The sequence below is a fragment of the Dromiciops gliroides genome, chromosome 4 (genome assembly GCF_019393635.1).
Source record: "Dromiciops gliroides isolate mDroGli1 chromosome 4, mDroGli1.pri, whole genome shotgun sequence".
In the NCBI taxonomy this organism is placed as follows: domain Eukaryota; kingdom Metazoa; phylum Chordata; class Mammalia; order Microbiotheria; family Microbiotheriidae; genus Dromiciops; species Dromiciops gliroides.
This window is the reverse complement of record NC_057864.1, coordinates 375,435,741-375,454,871: the sequence shown is the minus strand read 5'-3', so window position 1 is coordinate 375,454,871 and position 19,131 is coordinate 375,435,741. Positions and strand designations below refer to the sequence as shown.

Below are 19,131 nucleotides of genomic sequence, written 5' to 3'. Positions count from 1 at the left end.
ACTCTACAATATTTTTACAAATGGGGTGATTGATTTTTAAAAAAAAAGCTTGGACCCTGGGAATAGAAAATTAGAAAATAGTATATAGTATATGAGAAGGTGCACATATACTACATGAACTCACAAGCAACCATACAATAATTTCTTGTTCCTTGTTTCATGTTTTCATGTCATTCAATTCAACAAATATTTACTGAGTTACTATTAGGTGTAAAACATTGCTCTCCAGTAATTCTTTTGTACTCTATCACTTAGTGCTAGGTATATGATAGCTGCTCAATCAAGGATGATTGATTGATCAATATTCTTACCCCTTGAGTAGAAGATATATTTATATAAGGAAAGAAATATTAAAGATTAGAAAATTAGTATGTTTGTTTTTATTAATTTTTTTTCCTGTTTTCCCCTTACCTTTAGCTGTGTTTCAGATCATCTCTCTGGTTATTTATCCAGTGATGTACACCCGGCAATTCCTTCAAGGTCTTATTGATACCAGGTATATTTACAACTGGGCTTATGGCTTTGGCTGGGCAGCTACCATCATCATGATAGGCTGTGCCTTCTTCTTCTGCTGCCTCCCCAACTATGAAGATGATCTCCTGGGCAATGCTAAACCCAGGTATTTCTACACTTCAGCCTAAGAGCTGAGAATAAAAGCAGAAGAATATCATTACTACTTTGACAACTGGATTCCAGAGACAGAAAGACACTAATTTCTTCCCATACCATACCGAACTCATATGTCTACAGTAATATGCAAAGGATTCAGCTGTTTTTGAGCAAGTTTTTTAAATGCCATAAAAATTTGAGATGACCTTAAATACCTTAAGTGGTTTTATATTTTTATATTCATGTTTCAAGGGAATTATTGTATTAAATATGACTTGTTCCTTTTAATTCATTGCTGAAAATATGCCAAAGTTCCCCCCAAAATCTGCCTTTTAAATTAGTATGTAGTTTGTAAAAAACATTATAAACCTAAAGTAATTATTGCTTTAGACAGTCAGGTCAAATTTCTATTTGTCTTTATTTAATGGACTGGGTTTCCTATGATGGACCAAAGGAGAAAGAGAAAATATTTTTAAAGTCAGCTGAATATTTTATAGTATGCAATGTATTTTTTTCCAGTTCACCTTTTTTGTCTCTTTAAAAAGCATGGTGATAACCTGCATCCCTAACATTATTCATGATTTCTTATTAACCTTACAAATCCATGAGTTTTTATTAAATTCAACATTTTGTTGAAAATATCATTTAGGGAAATAAAACAAAAGAAGATCAATGTTGTTCTTCCCAATGGGCTGACTGCCTATTGGAGTTGGAACCCTCATTTTGGAGTAAAGTGTTAAGATGAGGTTTTTTTTTTCTTTAAAGTAGTACTTTGGGTTGGGCTAAGGTAAAAGCACTATGCTCATTGGTCTGTATTATTTCTTTGTTTATATGACTCTGGCCAGATTAGACCAGATTGGAAAAATGGGGGTTATTTTAACTTGTGCAGCATATGTCATGCACACAACAATTTTTCAGTTCCAGTCTGATTTGGCTGCATTCTTATTGCTATGGCCTAAAATAGTCTAAAGATTGTACCTTAAAGCCTTAAATGCAGCAAAAAGTCTGGTGGTCCTTGGTAATTAATGTACAGGTTAAAATTTTTAAGTAAAAAAAATATAATGCACTGAATAGAAGAGTAGTAAGAAATGCTGTTTCTATAAATGACCATACCATGATATATTTGTTTTTTTTTTTTTTACCATTTATATTAGCCAACAGATTGGAAGTCAAAACTGAATTTATTTATCAAATTATCCTTTTGTATATTGCAGAATAAGCAAATGCAAATGTTTTCATTATGAACTCTTTCTAATAAACCAGGTCACCTGTTACTTGTTTCTAGTATGATTGTTGTGTTTACTTCCAAAAAAAGAAAGCTTACAAATAAATATTTCTTTCTCTATTATTCTCACAAAACTTTGATCCCTCCTAATGACTCACTCAGAATTCCATTCCTTTAACACATAGAATCATAGACTTATGGGAGACATGTTAAACATCAGCAGGCTCCATCCTCTCACTTTGGAGTGAAGAAAACTGGAGCATGGAAAGATTAGCTGATTTGCAGACATCCATAACTATGGGACCATTTCCATGCTGATTTGCAACAAAAGGAAATGCACCAGGGTTCTGCTATATGCAAAGACACTGTATAATAATAATAGCTGAAATCTATATAGGATTGACAAAGTACTTTACATGTATTATCTCATTGGATCCTCACAACAATTTTGGGAAACACATGAAATTATTACCTCCATTTTCAAGATGAGGAAACTGAGTCTTAGGAGCATAAGTGACTTGCTGAGGGTCACACATTGACCAAATGTCTGAGGTAGGATTTGAACCTCAGTCCCTCTGACTCTAAGTCAAATCCTTTATTTACTTTACTACATTGTCTCTGTGAAAATATGCCTCATTTGCTCCAATGAATGTTGATCTACATAGATTATATCTATCAATATCAGAAATTAAATCATCTTGGTGGTATTATTATAAAAATAATTTTGACCTTGAAGACTCCCTAAAGGAATCTTGGGAACCCACCAGGGATCCCTGGACCACACTTTGAGAATTACTGTGGCATTAGACCTAAAGAGGAATGAAGCTTTTAAGACCTTGCTATTCTCACTTTGTGTATTTTACCTGACCCATCTTTCCTTACTTCTTTTGCCCTTTTTCTTCTTTTACAATAGAGCATTTCCCCTTTCTCTCCATCCTCTGAATGTACTTGAATTTAAATTATCCTCACTGTATTAGACTCGATTATGCACATATAAGGAAACACTTTAATAGAGGTCATCAGATATTAGTGGGTGAAGAATAATAGCTTAGTAAATGTTGGTTGAATCAAACTGAATTGAATTAACTGTATAGTGGTGAAAGGGAGAAAAATAGAGATTTTGTGTGCGTGTGTCCAAAGCTACAGGCAAGTCCTTAAACATGTTGGTTACTTTGCCTTGTATCCCAGTGAGCTTTGTACGTCCTGTGCTGCCTAACATAAGCTCAAAGGAATGTGGACAGAGTGAATCTTGTTGAAAACAAAATAAACAATTACCTCTTTTATGGTCGTAGGACATTCAGTGTAAGCAATGACCAGTTCAACCACAACACTTCTGAAATAGTATAGCTCAGTGAGATAATAGGGACACAAGTTCTGACAAACAAGACCTCCACCTTTCCAGAATGGGTTTAACAAGATCACAAACTCTTCAAGGAAAAGAGTAGTGGCTCTTTACCACTTTCCTCCAGTCAGTCATATGGCTAAGTACATGGGAGGCACTGAAAGACTGTGTGTTAAAATTGATTGATGAGGGGGCAGCTAGGTGGTGCAGTGGATAGAGCACCAGCCCTGAGTTCAGGAGGACCTGAGTTCAAATCCGGTCTCAGGCACTTAACAATTACTAGCTGTGTGACTCTGGGCAAGTCACTTAACTCCAATTGCCTCACACACACACACACAAAATTGATTGATATGGGGCAGCTAGGTGGTACAGTGGATAGAGCACCAGCCCTGGATTCAGGAGGACCTGAGTTCAAATCTGGCCTCAGACACTTGACACTTATTAGCTGTGTGACCCTGGGAAAGTCACTTAACCTTCATTGCCCTGCAAATTAAATTAAATTTTTAAAAAATTGATTGATGAGAAAGATGTAACTACTACACAGGGGGAAAAATTAGCTTTAAGATTTGAGTTACTGGGGCAGCTAGGTGGCACAGTGGATAAAGCACTGGCCTTGGATTCAGGAGGACCTGAGTTCAAATCCAGCCACAAACACTTGACACTTACTGGCTGTGTGACTCTGGGCAAGTCACTTAACCCTCATTGCCCTGCCAAAAGAAAAAGAAAAAGATTTGAGTTACTTGTTTAAGATTTATAAATAGCTCATTTCAGTTTATCCTATTAGAAGAAAAGCAAAGAATAAGTATTTAGAAACCTCATATCTATATATGGAGAGAGAGAGAGAGAGAGAGTCCAATAATTATCTGCTATGAGTTAATGATTTGTTTTTCACTGGGATGATTAAATAACACATCCCAGTTTGGTTTTTTTTGGTGGGGCAATGAGGGTTAAGTGACTTGCCTAGGGTCACAGAGCTAGTAAGTGCCCAGTGTCTGAGGTCTGATTTGAACTCAGGTCCTCCTGAATCCAGGAGGGCCAGTGCTTTATCCACTGTGCCACCTAGCTGCCCCGCCCCCAGTTTGTTTTTCAAAAGAAAAATCTCTTTTGTTATTTAAAATGAGCATCTTGGGGGCAGCTAGGTGGCACAGTGGATAAAGCAACGGCCCTGCTGGATTCAGGAGGACCTGAGTTCAAATTTAGCCTCATTGCCCCCCCCCAAAAAAAAGTTAAAATGAACATCTTTCTGGAGAAAGAACATGAGATTTTTTTTTAATTCAAAATTTTTCATCTCATTAAGAAAAATCCTATTGATGTGAACCTAGAAGAAAAATAGAACTCCTGCTCCTTATGAGACAATGAGGCAGAAACCTTTCAACCAGACACACCAGGGATGATGACACACAAATCACCATTTCTTTGGCTGAAATCTCTTTTGGCCTGAAGCAAGGGCTTGGGTCCTCCACACCTTGATGGGTAAGACTCAGTAGAGCAGATCCTCATATGTCAAACCCAGAGAAATAACCTTCTGGAAACTGCCTGAGGGAAATGAAGTACTTGGCTAGGAAGCTATCTCGAGATGAATACATCTCGCATGCAATTTTCCCATGGTAAAGCTGGGCTGGCAGTAACACTGTCATTACTGTCCAAGTCCCCACCCTCTTCCCTTTATTTTCTTTCAATAAGCAGGTAGAGTTTCCCAAACAATTATCTCACACTCAAGCTGTTAAATAATCCAGTATGTTTGGTGCTATTAACCATTGGATGGAACAAAGAAATTATACATCAAGCTTTTCTGTAGTCACACAATAGAGCTCCATGGTGTAATTAACCTTAACTTTAAAAATTGTACTGCAAGGATGACAGTAAAATGTGATGACATTGTTTGATTTTTTTTTTAAAAAAAAGGATCAACACAAAGAGAGAACATTAGTGTAATAACTTAATTAGATTATTATTATTTTGTGCTACATCTTGGGAAACAGCTCCTGTAGAGATCCAACCTGGCAACTACTTTTGCAGATGCTATAATTACAGCTACTAAAGACCCAGAAAAGAATATTCTTGTTACCAAAGTCCTTGGCACAGTCAAATAGTTCATCAGAAACTGATAGGATTTAACAGTAGAAATGACATTAAAGAAGAAGCACTGCCATCTGCTTTACTGTTGTAGCCTAAGGACCATGGGACGTTTGCTGAAACTCTCAATATATGTTGTCTCTTCCATTAGAATATGAGCACCCTGAGATCAGGGACTGTCATATTTTCTATTTGTATCCCCAGTACTTAGAACAATGTTTTGCACATGTTGTCATTGTTTAGTTGTGTCCCACTCTTTGTGACCCCATTTTTGGGATTTTCTTGGCAAAGATACTGCAGTAGTTTGCCATTTCCTTCTCTAGTTCATTTGACAGATGAGGAAACTGAGGCAAGCAGTGTTTGGTGATTTGCCCAGGGTCAGACAGCTAATAAGTGTCTGAGGCCAAATTTGAATTCATGAAGATGAGTGTTCCTCGATCTGGGTCTGGTACTCTATCCACTTGCCACCTAGCTACACATAGTAAGTGCCTAATAAATGTTTTATCCATTCATTCCATCATTCAACTACTATTGTGGAGGCTTAAAGCCTGAAAAATGTTAGGTATGGCAGGAAAAGAAATTTGGAGTAGTTGGGACCTTATTTAACCCCCTCAAATTATACTTCCATGATAAATCAAAGGCTTGACTGATTTCCTTTAGAATTAAGAGGGAGGCAGCTAGGTGGTGCAGTGGATAAAGCACCGGCCCTGGATTCAGGATTACCTGAGTTTGGATCCAGCCTCAGACACTTTGACACTTGCTAGCTGTGTGACCCTGGGCAAGTCACTTGACCCCCATTGCCCCACAAAAAACAAACAAAAAAACAAAACAAACAAAAAAAAAGAATTAAGAGGAAGTCACAATTATAGATACTATATTACTTTTTCAGTTTTCAAGGAAAGAAAAAATATAATTTGAATATATATTCTGCTCCTTAGGTTAAAACCCAAGTAAAGGTTACAGAAGAAATTTAAATAAATTTGATGAACATTTAAATGTCTATTCCATATAAGGCACTGAGGATAAAAAGATAGAAATGGAACAGTCCCTGCCTTCAAGGAGTTTGCACCCTGCTGGAAGGTAGGGAAAATACAATATATACATAGAGAAGGAAATATGTCATTTCAGGAGGCAGGAAGGATTAACAGCCAGGGAACAGAAAAGCTTTAGATTAAGAATAGCAGCTGGGGCAGCTAGGTGGCGCAGTGGATAAAGCACCGGCCCTGGATTCAGGAGTTCCTGAGTTCAAATCCGGCCTCAGACAGTTGACACTTACTAGCTGTGTGACCCTGGGCAAGTCACTTAAACCCTCACTGCCCCGCAAAAAAAAAAAAAAAAGAATAGCAGCTAAGATAGTCAGAAATTCATAATAAGCAAAATTTAAGAAAAGAGTCCATAGTAAAACCCATGGCCTCAAACATATTCACAAATTCCCAGAGGTTAAGCAACAAACAAGACCTGGAAGTCTAATGTACAGAGGCAAATTTAACCTCATATGTATTACTGAGACTTGGTGAGAAGAAACCCAATTTTTTCCCAATTAATTTTTTTTTCTGGTCAGGCAGAAATTAGGCTTTGAACAACATCTTGTATAGTTGTCTTTTCTTTTCTTTTCTTTTTTTTCAGGGCAACAGGGGTTAAGTGACTTGCCCAGGGTCACATAACTAGTAAGTATCAAGTGTCTGAGGTTGGATTTGAACTTAGGTCCTCCTGAATCCCAAGGCCAGCACTTTAGCCACTGTGTCACCTAGCTGCCCCCTTGTATTATTTTCCAAGATAAGTTCTAAATGGACACACGACCTGAAAATTTAAAATCTTAACACTAAGAAGAGAAGTAGATCACATGTTTTTCACAGATATAGGTAAGGGATGAACTCTCAATAAAGCAAGAGATCAAGGCAACTACAAAAAAGAAACTAAATTATGATAACATATAATTAAAAAGCTTTGAACAAACAAAATTAATACATCTATGACAAGTGTTTGACAGGAAAATACTTTGCATCAATTATTTCTGATGAGGGCTCAATATCTGAGATATAGATAATGAACAGAAATAGATAAGACCAAAATCCATACCACCAATAATTGAGTTGGCCAAAGATAAAAACAAACAATTCTGAAAAGAAAACTTTAAGCTGTTAAAAATCATATTAAAGAATATTCTAAGTCACTAATAATAAAGAGAACTGGACATCAAAACAGTTCTGAGGTTTCACTTCATGCCCAATAAATTGACAAAGGTGATAAAATGGTAGGAGTATTCACTCCTGGAGGAAGCATGAAAAAAATAGTAACACTTATGCATTGTTGGTGGAGTTGTAAATTCATTAAATCATTCTGGAAAGCAATTTGGAATTTTGAAAATAAAATCACTAAAATGTACATACACTTTGATCCAAAGAATGAACTCATAGATATAACCCCCAAGGAGGTCATTGACAAAAAGAAAGTCTCCATATACACCAAAAGATTGATAGTGATACTTTTTAAGGTAATAAAGCTGTGGAAATAAAGCAGATGTATATTTCATTGGAGGATGGCTAAACAAAGTGTGCTATACAAATGCAATGAGATATCATTGTGCCATAAGAACAAAAAGACAAGATGAATACAGAGAAGCAGGGGAAGGCTTTTATGAATTTATGCAAACTAAAGTAATAAGAATCAGAAAAACAATCTATACAATGACAACAATGGATAGCAAGAACAACAATAAGACAATTAAATCTGAAGGGTATAAAATTATAAAGAACAATCTCCTTTGCAGAATTCAAAGTTCATGGATATGGAACATCACATATAATTTCAGATTTGTTTTGGATGTGTTAATTGATTTTGATTAGTTTTTTTCCTCTTGTATCTCTTTTCTTTTTTCTTAAACTGGTTTGTGATAGGGGAATGACTCTCCAGAAGAGATTAGGAGAGAAATACAAGGAATATCTTTGCCAAGAAAACCCCAAAATGGGGTCATGAAGAGTCAGACACAACTGAAATGGCTGAACAACAACAACAACAAAATGTCAACTGGAGTAATATGTATTTTATCTGACCTCTTCTTTAAAGACTGTGTGCTTCATACCTCTCAGCATTAGAAGAATAGTCAGTTAAATCCAGCATCATCAGAAGAATGGGATTTCACCATTGGGAGAAGCTTAGGGGTAATTGAGAACAAGGCAGTTCCCTCACTGTGACCTGGCCTGCTTTCTTCCTTTTGTTCAATTCTAGGCCTAGGTCATTGTCCATTGGGAGTATCTAAGATACATGTAGCAGTGAAGGAGCTCTATGTGTTTTTTTTCCATCTACCTATTTATTACATTCTGGACAATAGACTGTATATCAGGGTTTAGGAGTTGATCAGGAGGCTTCCTGGTCACATTGATGAGCTTTCACAATGGTCAGATTTTGTTTGGCATTTTGCAAGCATCTCATTGTGGAATGTAGGGATATGCCCAGTGGCTCCTTGTTGAGAAGATTTAGGATAGATATATTTTGCTTGGGGCTCATAGTGTTGTGGGATAGATTGTTGGAAGAGCCACCCTTTGTTTGTTCTGACCTAAAAGAAGGAGCCTTCATTCATGCATTCATTTAATAAGCATTTAGTAAGCACCTACTATGTGCCAAAATAAGGCTCTTTTTATCTGAGAGAACAGCAGAGCTAAGAGTAGGTATAGGTGCTAGGAGTAGAGGTAGATCTTCCTTCCTCACTCCTCTCCCATTAGAGTCAGCCATTAATATCTGCCTGGTGGCAGAGGGACATAGGACCTATATATATATACACATATATATATGTATGTATGTATGTATGTATGTATGTATGTATGTATGTATGTATGTATGTATTCTTGTCCATGTAGCAGAAGAGGGCAATTTCTAGATCCCAAGGCAGTATACTTTCTCAGCCAGAAAGATAAAGACCATGGAGATGGGGTCCACATGGCCAAGTGTTAAGAGTTCTTGAACCTAGCCTCCTGTTTCCAGGAGGGGGAAATTTCCTGGATAACACAACAGTTGAGGATTGCCTCACTAACAACAAGTTTATGAGTCCCAGAACTCAGTCTTCTAGCAAGAGAAAAGGACATTACTGGGTAGTGTTAGCCATTGGAGGGAGAAAAGGATTGTGTACATGGTTTCCAAAGTTGGAATGTTAGTAAAAGAGCGTATTTGGATAGCACAAATAAAGAGGAGAAGAATCACAGCTATTAAAATCATGTATGGGAGAGCAGGTGACCAATACTGCTGCCTTCTGCTATTACTGAGAAATATCTAATCAATTTAAGTTAAATGAAAAGGGGATTACGTCTTTAGCAGCCCCATGCATATTACCTTCTGAGTGAGTTCAAATCTTTAATGAAAGACCACAAAACTAGATCCCTATAGGATCTCTAGATTGAAAAGCTATTCTCAATAACATAGGGGGATTACCCCCCTCTAGTAATTCCAAATGGGTTTCTCTTCTGATGGAAGTCCAGGCCCTCAGAGTAATAATCAAAGGCTGGATATCTGTCTATGGTGATAAGTGGGAATCACAAGGGTGTCAGAGTTGACTTACTAGCAACTCCTATTCATCTCCCTTCTAAAGGATAGTTTAATCCATAGTGGGCATAATCCAGAGAGGGAAGAGAAATCTTTTTTTTTTTTTGCAAGGCAATGAGGGTTAAGTGACTTTCCCAGAGTCACACAGCTAGTAAGTGTCAAGTGTCTGAGGCTGGATTTGAACTCAGGTCCTCCTGAATCCAGGGCCAGTGCTTTATCCACTGCTCCACCTAGCTGCCCCCAGGGAAGACAAATCTTAATGACAGATCATTAATTGCTATAAATCCTTCATGTATTCCCTACATTTTTTTTTATTCCCTACATTTTAAAGAGCTCTATAAATCCTTTGCATTTTTCATAGGGAAGACTAAAGGCCACCCTATGCCCAATGTGTGTCGTTAAACTGCTCACTTGTATGTGACATGGAGATTCTTTTATGTACATCTGTGGAGACTTAGGCACCTGAAATGTTTGAGCCGTATAACTGTATTTTGAAAATTTCCAGAGGCAACTTTTGGTTGTGGCAAAATGATGTAAAGAGTTTATGATTTGGAATAGCTGTCCCTAAAATTGAACTTGATATATATAAGCCAAAGTGTGAACAATAAAAGAGATATTATCATTTTATATTTTGAACAGAGCCCTTGTGGTTTCCTTTGCTAAATTCTGATGAGAATATCACAGAAGTTTATCTATTATAGACAAGTTGGATGCTTTGTAAAAAGGGCATCTCATGTAGAATTCTAAGAGTTGACTTTTTTGGTCAACAATAGGTACTGATCAATCATGGCAGCTCTGAAGCCTGCTTTTGGACATGTGGTAACCCAGCAATGAATGGACTTGATGTTTTAGGGTTACATGGCAAAACCTGGGTGGTCTCTTGGTCTTTCCTTGCCATCTGGCATTCTTTTACTTTGACCCTCCAGGATACCTCATGTAATTCTGAGACTTCCAGTGAGGTATGGGGAAGGGATAAGTATTTTCACCCTAGCATCATGTCAAGCTCTCCCAAGTGTCAGCTAGCTAACAGAGGGATTCAACTAGGTAAGTTTGTGACTGGGCCTCTGATATTAGGCAAAAAGGTATATAACTTTGTATGAATGTGTCCAAGCTTGAAGGTGATCGTGGGAGTTCAGGAGGTCTAGAAGTTCTGGGTCCCATTGATCAAAACTGAATGGGGACAAGGGAGGAGCCCACGAAACTGCTCCAGCTCTATCTGAAAGGATAGTTATTATGAAGAGGATTTACCCAAGCCTGGCCAATTTTTGTTTTATTTTGTTTTGTTTTTTCTTTTTGCCTCAGAGGATTTACCTCAGTCTTGGTTGAGGGAGTGAGGGAGGGGAGAAGGAGGGAAGGAAAAAAAGGAAAAAGGAAGAAGGGAGGAAAAAAGGAAAGAACAAATAAAAGGAGGGAAGGGAAGAAGAAAGGAAGCAAAGAAGAAAGGAGGGAGGGAGAAAGGAAGGAAGGAAGGAAGGAAGGAAGGAAGGAAGGAAGGAAGGAAGGAAGGAAGGAAGGAAGGAAGGAAGGAAGGAAGGAAGGAGGGAGGGAGGGAGGGAAGGAAGACAGGGAGATAGGGAGGGAGGCAGGAAGTTTTAGGTTCATAAGACTTCTCTTTGCAATTCTGAAGTGCTGTGTCTCTGAGGTTGCAGCTTGCCTAGTGTGCTCTGTCTTTGAGGCTTCCCATTATCCACATACTATATTTCCTTTATATGTTTTTCATGGATATTATCAGGCTTAGGTATTGTTGAAAAACTGACTGAGTCACAGAGAGGGAAAATTTAAAAACAAGGTGTTAGTGAAATCTTCTTTTCAGGGTTGTGTTACACCACAGAAGAGAAAAAAAGGTCAGAGATAAATAAACAGGACTTAGCAGGGAATTCTTTCCCTTCCCTTATCCAATGTGGGCTCATATGCAAGCATTGCTAGGGAATGATCACGCTTGTTAGAATCCAGGCCAAGCCTGGTGTTAAGCACTGTAGCTGGGTTGAAGATTAGTGTTATCAGAGGGGCAGCCAATGGCTGAGGAGCAGAGAATCACTCTGAGGGGCCTAGCCTGGGAAAGAGATAGCCTTGTACCACTTGAGGGAGGTCCTGTGGTTCACCCAGTTTACCTCCCCTCCTCCCCACCTTTCTTCTGCAGCAAAACTCATATTTCTTACTTTTCCCTTTCCCCTATTCAACTTCCAGGGGACAGAGTATGACTCTTCTCCCCAGTACTGTGAGGATCTCTGGTATTGATATAAATATAGGACTTTCCTCTTGGCTCCTCCCCCACTCATAGGCTGCAACCCTAAAAATTCTCTCTTTGAATTTGGAGTCACAGGACTGGGGTCCAGATCTCATCTCTGACAACTTGATAGATGCGTCCCCGTGGGGAAATCACTTACGTAAGTCTCAGGGTTTTTTTTTTTTTTCATCTATAAAATAAGGGGGCTGTACTAGGTGACTTTTGAGTTCTATTTTAGCTCTACATCTATGACCTTACCTTAAGCAGACTATGCCCTAGTTTCCTCATCTGTAAAAGAGAATATTGGACTAGGTGACCTTAATGCCCCCTTTGTGATTTTATAGTGCCATTTCTTCCACTGAATCTGGATCCTTTTCTGCTCTCAGCAGTCCATGTTATGGGAGAAAAAAATAGGAGAATAATAGGGCTTCAGAGAAACCAAGGAAGACATATGAACTAAGGCAGTGGGAAGTGAGCAGCACCAGAACAATTTATGCAATAAGAACATTGTAAAGACAAAGAACTTTGAAGGACTTAACCACACTGATCAACACAATGATCATCCATGATTTCAGAGGACCAATGATGAATGCTACCCAACTCTTTTTTTTTTTTTTAGTAAGGCAATTGGGGTTGTGACTTGCCTAAGGTCACACAGCTAGTAAGTGTTAAGTGTCTGAGGTCAGATTTGAACTCAGGAACTCCTGACTCCAGGGCTGGTGCGCCACCTCCATCAATTGCGCCACCTAGCTGCCCCTGCTACCCAACTCTTGACCAGAAAGTAGATGAGCACAATATACAGAATGAGATGAGTGTTTCTGGACATGGTCAGTCTCAGAATTTGTTTTACATTGCTATGTATATATTACGAGGCTTTTGTTGTTATTTTTTTTATTAGTCAGGGAAGGGTTAGGTGGGAGAGAAAATAAGTGCTTTTTAATTAAAAAAACTAATAATAAAAAAAATAATAGGAATTGAACAATGAAGAGAGAGTAGAATCTGTTGGCACTCTTAGAAATAATGAGGGCCTAGAACATGACACAGTAAGGCTGAGACTGATTCCAAATGCTTGAATAAAAGTGGGTGATGTGTGGGTTGCAAAAAAATGTTTTCTTCCTTTTTTGAATGGATAGATTGATATGAGACTTTATATGAATTTTAGAACATGCTGTGTCTAGTCCATGTCTGAGATACTGAGGTGAGGTTTTTTTTGTTTTTTTTTTTTTGGTGGGGCAATGAGGGTTAAGTAACTTGCCCAGGGTCACACAGCTAGTAAGTGTCAAGTTTCTGAGGTCAAATTTGAACTCGGGTCCTTCTGAATCCAGGGCTGGAACTTTATCCACTGCACCACCTAGCTGCCTCTGAAGATACTGAGTCTTAACTGTAATCAATAACACAATTATTTAAGTCAGATCATGGATGATCATTGTGCCTTTTTCATAGTCCTCTACTTTTATAATTCTCTTATGGATAACTCCAATGTATCTTCAATATAAACCTATATCCGGGACTCACATCGAAATATTCATTAATATGAATGACATAGGTCTGAATAAGGTGGTTTTGTGCAACTTTGCTAGCATATGTGTATTTGACAGCCAAATTTCAAGCCTTGGGACATAAGTCCCCATCAGGCTGACAGCCCAGAAGTCCTCCCTTAAACCAGTTCTCCCACTTAAACCAGAAATACCTTAGAAGCTAGCTCATTGTTCTCTTCTCTGGCATGTCTTTGGCAGGTGATGTCCTGTAGAAAGTGATCTACTTGGACTCTGGAAAACCTGCTCTAGAATCCTATCTCAGAGGTTTCATACTTATGTAACCCTGGGCAAGTTACTTAACCTGTCTCAGCCTTGGTTTCCCCATCTGAGTGTAATGGAGGAAATGAAATAGCACCTGCCCCACTCTTTGCAGAGGTGAGGGTTCCACAGGCATGGATCATTGCATATCATGTTAGATTTATTCATTGTGCTGATTGTTTTTATTGAATGCTTCTTTTTCCTTCCTCTTTAAAAAAGCAAGGTGTTTTTTTTGTTGTTGTTTTTGTGTTTGTTTACTGGGGACAGATGTCTGGTAGAGAGGAAGAGAAGGAATGTGGTGGGAAATCTAGATGATATAAAAATAAAACATATCAATAAAGATCTTTTTAAAAAAAATTTTTAAACTATAACATCTACCTCACAGTTGTGAAGATCAAATGAGATAATATATGTAAAGTTCTCTGCAAACCTCATAAAGGTATTATTGTTGTTATTATCATGGAATTTTAATGCTAGCTCTCTCCAGTTTGTCAATTCTTTTATCCTAAATCTGCACATTGGATGTTCACACTGGAAAAATTCTGAAAGACATAGATGTTTGTGTAGTATGGCTGTCAGTAGCCAATCTCAAGACCTGTCCACTCTTTCCTTTCAGATTATCTTGGGTGGGTTTGCCTGGTCAATCAGTCAATGAACATTTATTAAGCACCTACTATGTGCCAGACATTGTGTTAAGGCTTGTCCTGATGTACTATATACTTTTCCTGTAAAGAGTTGAGAAACTTGGATTAGTAGTAAGCAGGTAAGCTGAATTTTGCAACTTTGGCAAGAAATCATTTTGTGAGCATTCCCGGGGTGTGTCAGGAAAGGGTGTAAAAAAAACTCCAACAAACCCCAGGGTTGGGAAAGGAAAGGGCCAAAGAGAAATTCAAAGGGATCCCCACTCCCAAGTCAACCCAGTGATGTTCCTTCCTTTGGCACTATCTTCAAGAGCCTCAAGAATTCATTTGCTTAACTGAAGAATTAACTTAAAGGAATGAAACTCCTTGGGTCTTCAGACTGAGTGCCCAGCTGAAGAAAATAGATTTCCTGATGATGTGAGTAGCAGGAGATTGTCTTAATGACAATGAGTCACTTAGGAACCATAATAGGCATGTCATATAATGGTTTGCCTAACAAGTTTTTCCTGTCTAAAGAGCTGAGGTAATTAATTTGCTAATATCTATGGTTAGTCAAAGAAGCTATTGTTGAGCAGAAAGCCCTAAGTGTTGAAATACAAGAGTTAGTTCTGGAAAAAAAAATTACTGTACCCTATGAAAATTTAAAAACAAGTCCCACATAATGCTCCTCTGTTTCTAATTGTTAGTCCACACTATTCAATATTTAGTCATTCCATGGGTTTTCTCTCAGTAGTTATGATTCAATAACAATTTTTTTTACTTCTAGATGTCACCCGCACCTACATTCTGAAGTCAAGAAGGCAGCACCCTGTGGCTTAATCCTTTTGAAGAAGGGAAAAAAACTGAAAGCGCTTTAAGTGGGTGTGTAAGAACCTCACAGTCTGAGCACAGAAGAAAAGCTCCCTGCCTTTTCATTTTTTTTTATATACTTTTTTTTTTTTTTGGTGAGGCAATTGGGGTTAAGTGACTTGCCCAGGGTCACACAGCTAGTAAATGTTAAGTGTCTGAGGCTGTATTTGAACTCAGATCCTCCTGAATCCAAGGCCAGTGCTCTATCCACTGCGCCACCTAGCTGCCCCTGCCTTTTCATTTTTTCATCTCATCTCTTAACAATTTTCAGAGGGAGGCAGCTGAGGTATACTGTGGTCTTCATTTTACCACTGAGGATACTGTGAGTGGAGAAATCAACCATTTATAACAAATCAATGATCTAAGCAAGACTACAATCCATGTGCCTTTTGTCTCAAAACTTTCTATATAAAATTCCTCACACTGGAAGGAACTTCCTGGTCAATGAGACCAGTTAATATAAGGAGGTGGGAACATTTCCTATTTCACAAAGAAATCCAAGGGGGGTGGAGGGAGCGGGAAGAAGAAAGGAAAAAAAGAAAAGGAAAAAAACCCCAAATCATTGTTATAAGATTTTTAAAAATAGAAAAAATTAACCAGATGGCCTCCACATTCCCACAGAGTTTGAAAAAAGGGGTGACAAAAACAAAAAGAAAAAGGGATGAAAAGGGGAAAGAAATTAATTTAATTGAAGTTGTTCTTTCTATTGGTTAAATCCCTCCTTCCCTAAAAATCAATGAAAACCCCAAAGAGGGCTGTGTTTCACCAGATTACACCATATGGGCTCCTCTATCCCTCTTCACTATGACAACAGTAACAAGATACTTTAACTGGTCTTCCGGCTACCAACAAGGTAAGAGTAAAGTCAGTTTTGGTTTGTTCCAGGATCAAGGTATGGCTCCACCCCCGAGATGTCAGTTCCTTATCGTGCTTATCTTTGAGCCTCTGGCTGTTTCCTAGCAATACCAGTTTCTAGCCGAAGAAGCTGGGTGGGGGTGGGGAAGGGGTGCGGTGAAGAGGAGCAGGATGAAGAGAAGATACAAGAAATCATAAGAGAGTGGGGAGATGGAGAGGGAAAGGGAAAGAGGGGGAAGAGAAAAAGGGAAGGAGAAAGTAAGAAGAGAAAGGGAGGTTTAGGGAGAGGGAAGGAGTGAGAAAGGGAGAGGGAGGAGAGAATGGGAGGAGAAAAGAGGATGAGAGAGAGGGAGGGAGGGACAGGCTGGGAGAGAGAAAGAGAATGTGAGAAGGAAAGGAAAGGGAGAGAGAGAAAAGGTGGGAAGAAAAATGAGAAGGGAGGAGAGACACAGAGAGAAAGAGACAGAGACAGAGAGATATTCTTTTTGTAATTTTTTTGTTATTGCAAAAATGTTGTATTTGTCTTCATGATACCTTTTTTCCCTTACAAAGGTTTTTTTTTTTTAAGTTAAACCTTGGGTGTTTTCTAAAGTAAATTCTCAAGGAACAGAAGAAAGGAGCAATTTTAAAGATAAACAGCTGTCTTCACACACTTCAGTGATGGACTTCATATCCTCACCCTACTCTTCACCCCAACCATCATTTATCAATTTCAGAATCTTAGAAACTTCTGTCTCATCTCCAGCAACAGGGATTCTGACGCACATAATCCTTATCAGTATTCTTTTACAGCAAAGTTCTTAACCTGTGATCTCTATGAACTTGGTGTTTACACACACACACACACACACACACACACACACACACACACGTATTTTGATAACTCAATGTAATTAGTTTCCTTTGTACATCCTATGTGTTTCATTTTATATGTTTAAAAACATTATCCTGAGAAGAATTCCAAAGGCTTTTCCAGACTGTCAAAGGAGTCTATTGCACACACACACACACACACACACACACACACACACATACACACACACACACAGAGTTAATTAGTTACTTAGTGAGTTAGTTAAGACTGACTATTTCAGAGTACATTCAAAGGCTTCCTAGACTAAAATTCATTCACTGGGGCTGGGTTAAATAATACTTTTACTTTCTTATTCACATACAATCTGCATATCCTCTGCAACTGAATAAGCTTATTATAATCCTGCATTATATAAAAATAAGACTTGGGCAATAAGGTTCCTTTCAGCTCTAGATTTATGATCCTATGATGTGCCAAATGTTCTATAGTCCTGAATCTTTTCTTTTTCTCTTCTCTGCTTGGGGTTGTTGGTGATTGGCTTCCATTTGCAACTAGCTAATTATCTGTTTCATTCTAAATGGCCTCTCCCTATTCATTGAAGGATCTATAGACAGTGGAGCAATTCTTTGCATCAGTTACAAAGAATTCAGTGATGTTGAAGTTGTAGAGAAAATACATTTTGGACAGAAATTGCCTGAGCCACCACAGTTTAACTTAACATTGGTGCTTAGGGTGTGACATACAGGTCCCATTATATGACTGGTAACATGATGTAGTGGGCGGGGTACCTGACAGTGAAAAAGGCTTATGTTCAAATCTCATTTTATATATGTGACACTGAATTAGTCATTTTGACTCAATTTTTTTCACCTGTAAAATGGGAATTCCGATATTATCTATGGAATAGGGTGTTTGTGAGGATCAAATGAGATCAGTATGTAAAATTCTTTGCAAACCTTAAAGAGCTCCTCAAATCAATTTAAGCTATGATTCCTCTTCAGGCAAGGGTTCTTATTTCTAAGAAGAATGTGAGGAGATTTTCAATATATTTAAGTGAAATGGAGAAAAGGAATTTTTTTTCCTTAATTTTGGAAAGATACTTAGATGATACTTTGTTTGGTAAATGAAGCCTCCAAGTATGTGCAACACAAATTAAATTTGCTTCTATTACTCTTTTTGATAACCCTTTTTTCATTGGTCTATGAGGTAGGTGCTGGAAAAGTGTTATTTGTTTATTTTGGTAACTGAGCAATGAAAACTCCCTGGAGGATGAATGAGTCATTAAAATGTTGGGTGGATCCAGCACATAAAGCATAGACAGCTCACTGAGGCCTTTTTTTTTTTCTCTTGAAACACCATTCTGCTTGGAAAGGGAACTAGAAAAAATGAAGAGAAAATAAAAATGATCGTTTTTATTTAACTGCAAAAATGTAATGAAAATTTAAAAATCATTATTCTAAATGAAAGATACAGAGGTTATTACATACTCAATCAGGTACAGTGGAAAAAATAGCACATTGGATTTGGTGCTAGAAAATGTGGGTTCAAATCCTCCTGGCTCTGCTACTTATTCTGAGACCATACCTCTTTGAGACTATTTCCTGATCTATAAGATGGAGAGACTGGACTAGGCTATCACTACGGTCTCTTACAGCTACTGCTTCTATAATTTTTCTTTTTTCTTTTTGTGGGCAATGGTGACTTGTCCAGGGTCACACAGCTAGTGTCAAGTGTCTGAGGCCAGATTTGAACTCAGGTACTTCTGAATCCAGGGCCGGTGCTTTATCCACTGCGCCACCTAGCTGCCCCCTTCTATAATTTTTAAATGTAATGCCACCTTATAGAATCATAGCCTGGAGTCAGGAAGACCTGAGTTCAAGTCAGACCTCAGACACTTACTAGCTCTATGACCCAGAGTAAATTACTTAAACTTGTTGGCCTCAGTTTCCTCATCTGTAAACTGATCTGGAGAAGGAAATAGCAAAGCACTTCAGTATCTCTGCCAGGAAAGCCCTAAATGGAGTCACAAAGAGTTAGACATGACTAAAGAACTGAACAACAACTTCCTATTCTGAGCACAGGATAAGAAATCAAAAATTCCTTAGAGTTTTGTCATAATTTCTCCCCTCTTCCCACCAATTTTTGCCCCAATCCCTTACTC

The 19,131-nt window shown here is 38.2% G+C and overlaps 1 protein-coding gene across 2 annotated transcripts in view; it reads left to right on the top strand.

Moving 5' to 3' along the window:
- Positions 1 to 1,896, top strand: part of LOC122726819 (p53 apoptosis effector related to PMP22) — a 32,946-nt gene extending 31,050 nt beyond the window's left edge. For both annotated transcript variants that reach the window (XM_043964809.1, XM_043964808.1), the window contains exon 3: positions 418 to 1,896. In XM_043964809.1, the coding sequence (XP_043820744.1) occupies positions 418 to 641 (224 nt within the window). In that variant the 3' untranslated portion in view covers positions 642 to 1,896. The remainder of the gene's footprint in view (positions 1 to 417) is intronic.
- Positions 1,897 to 19,131: the final 17,235 nt, after the last annotated feature.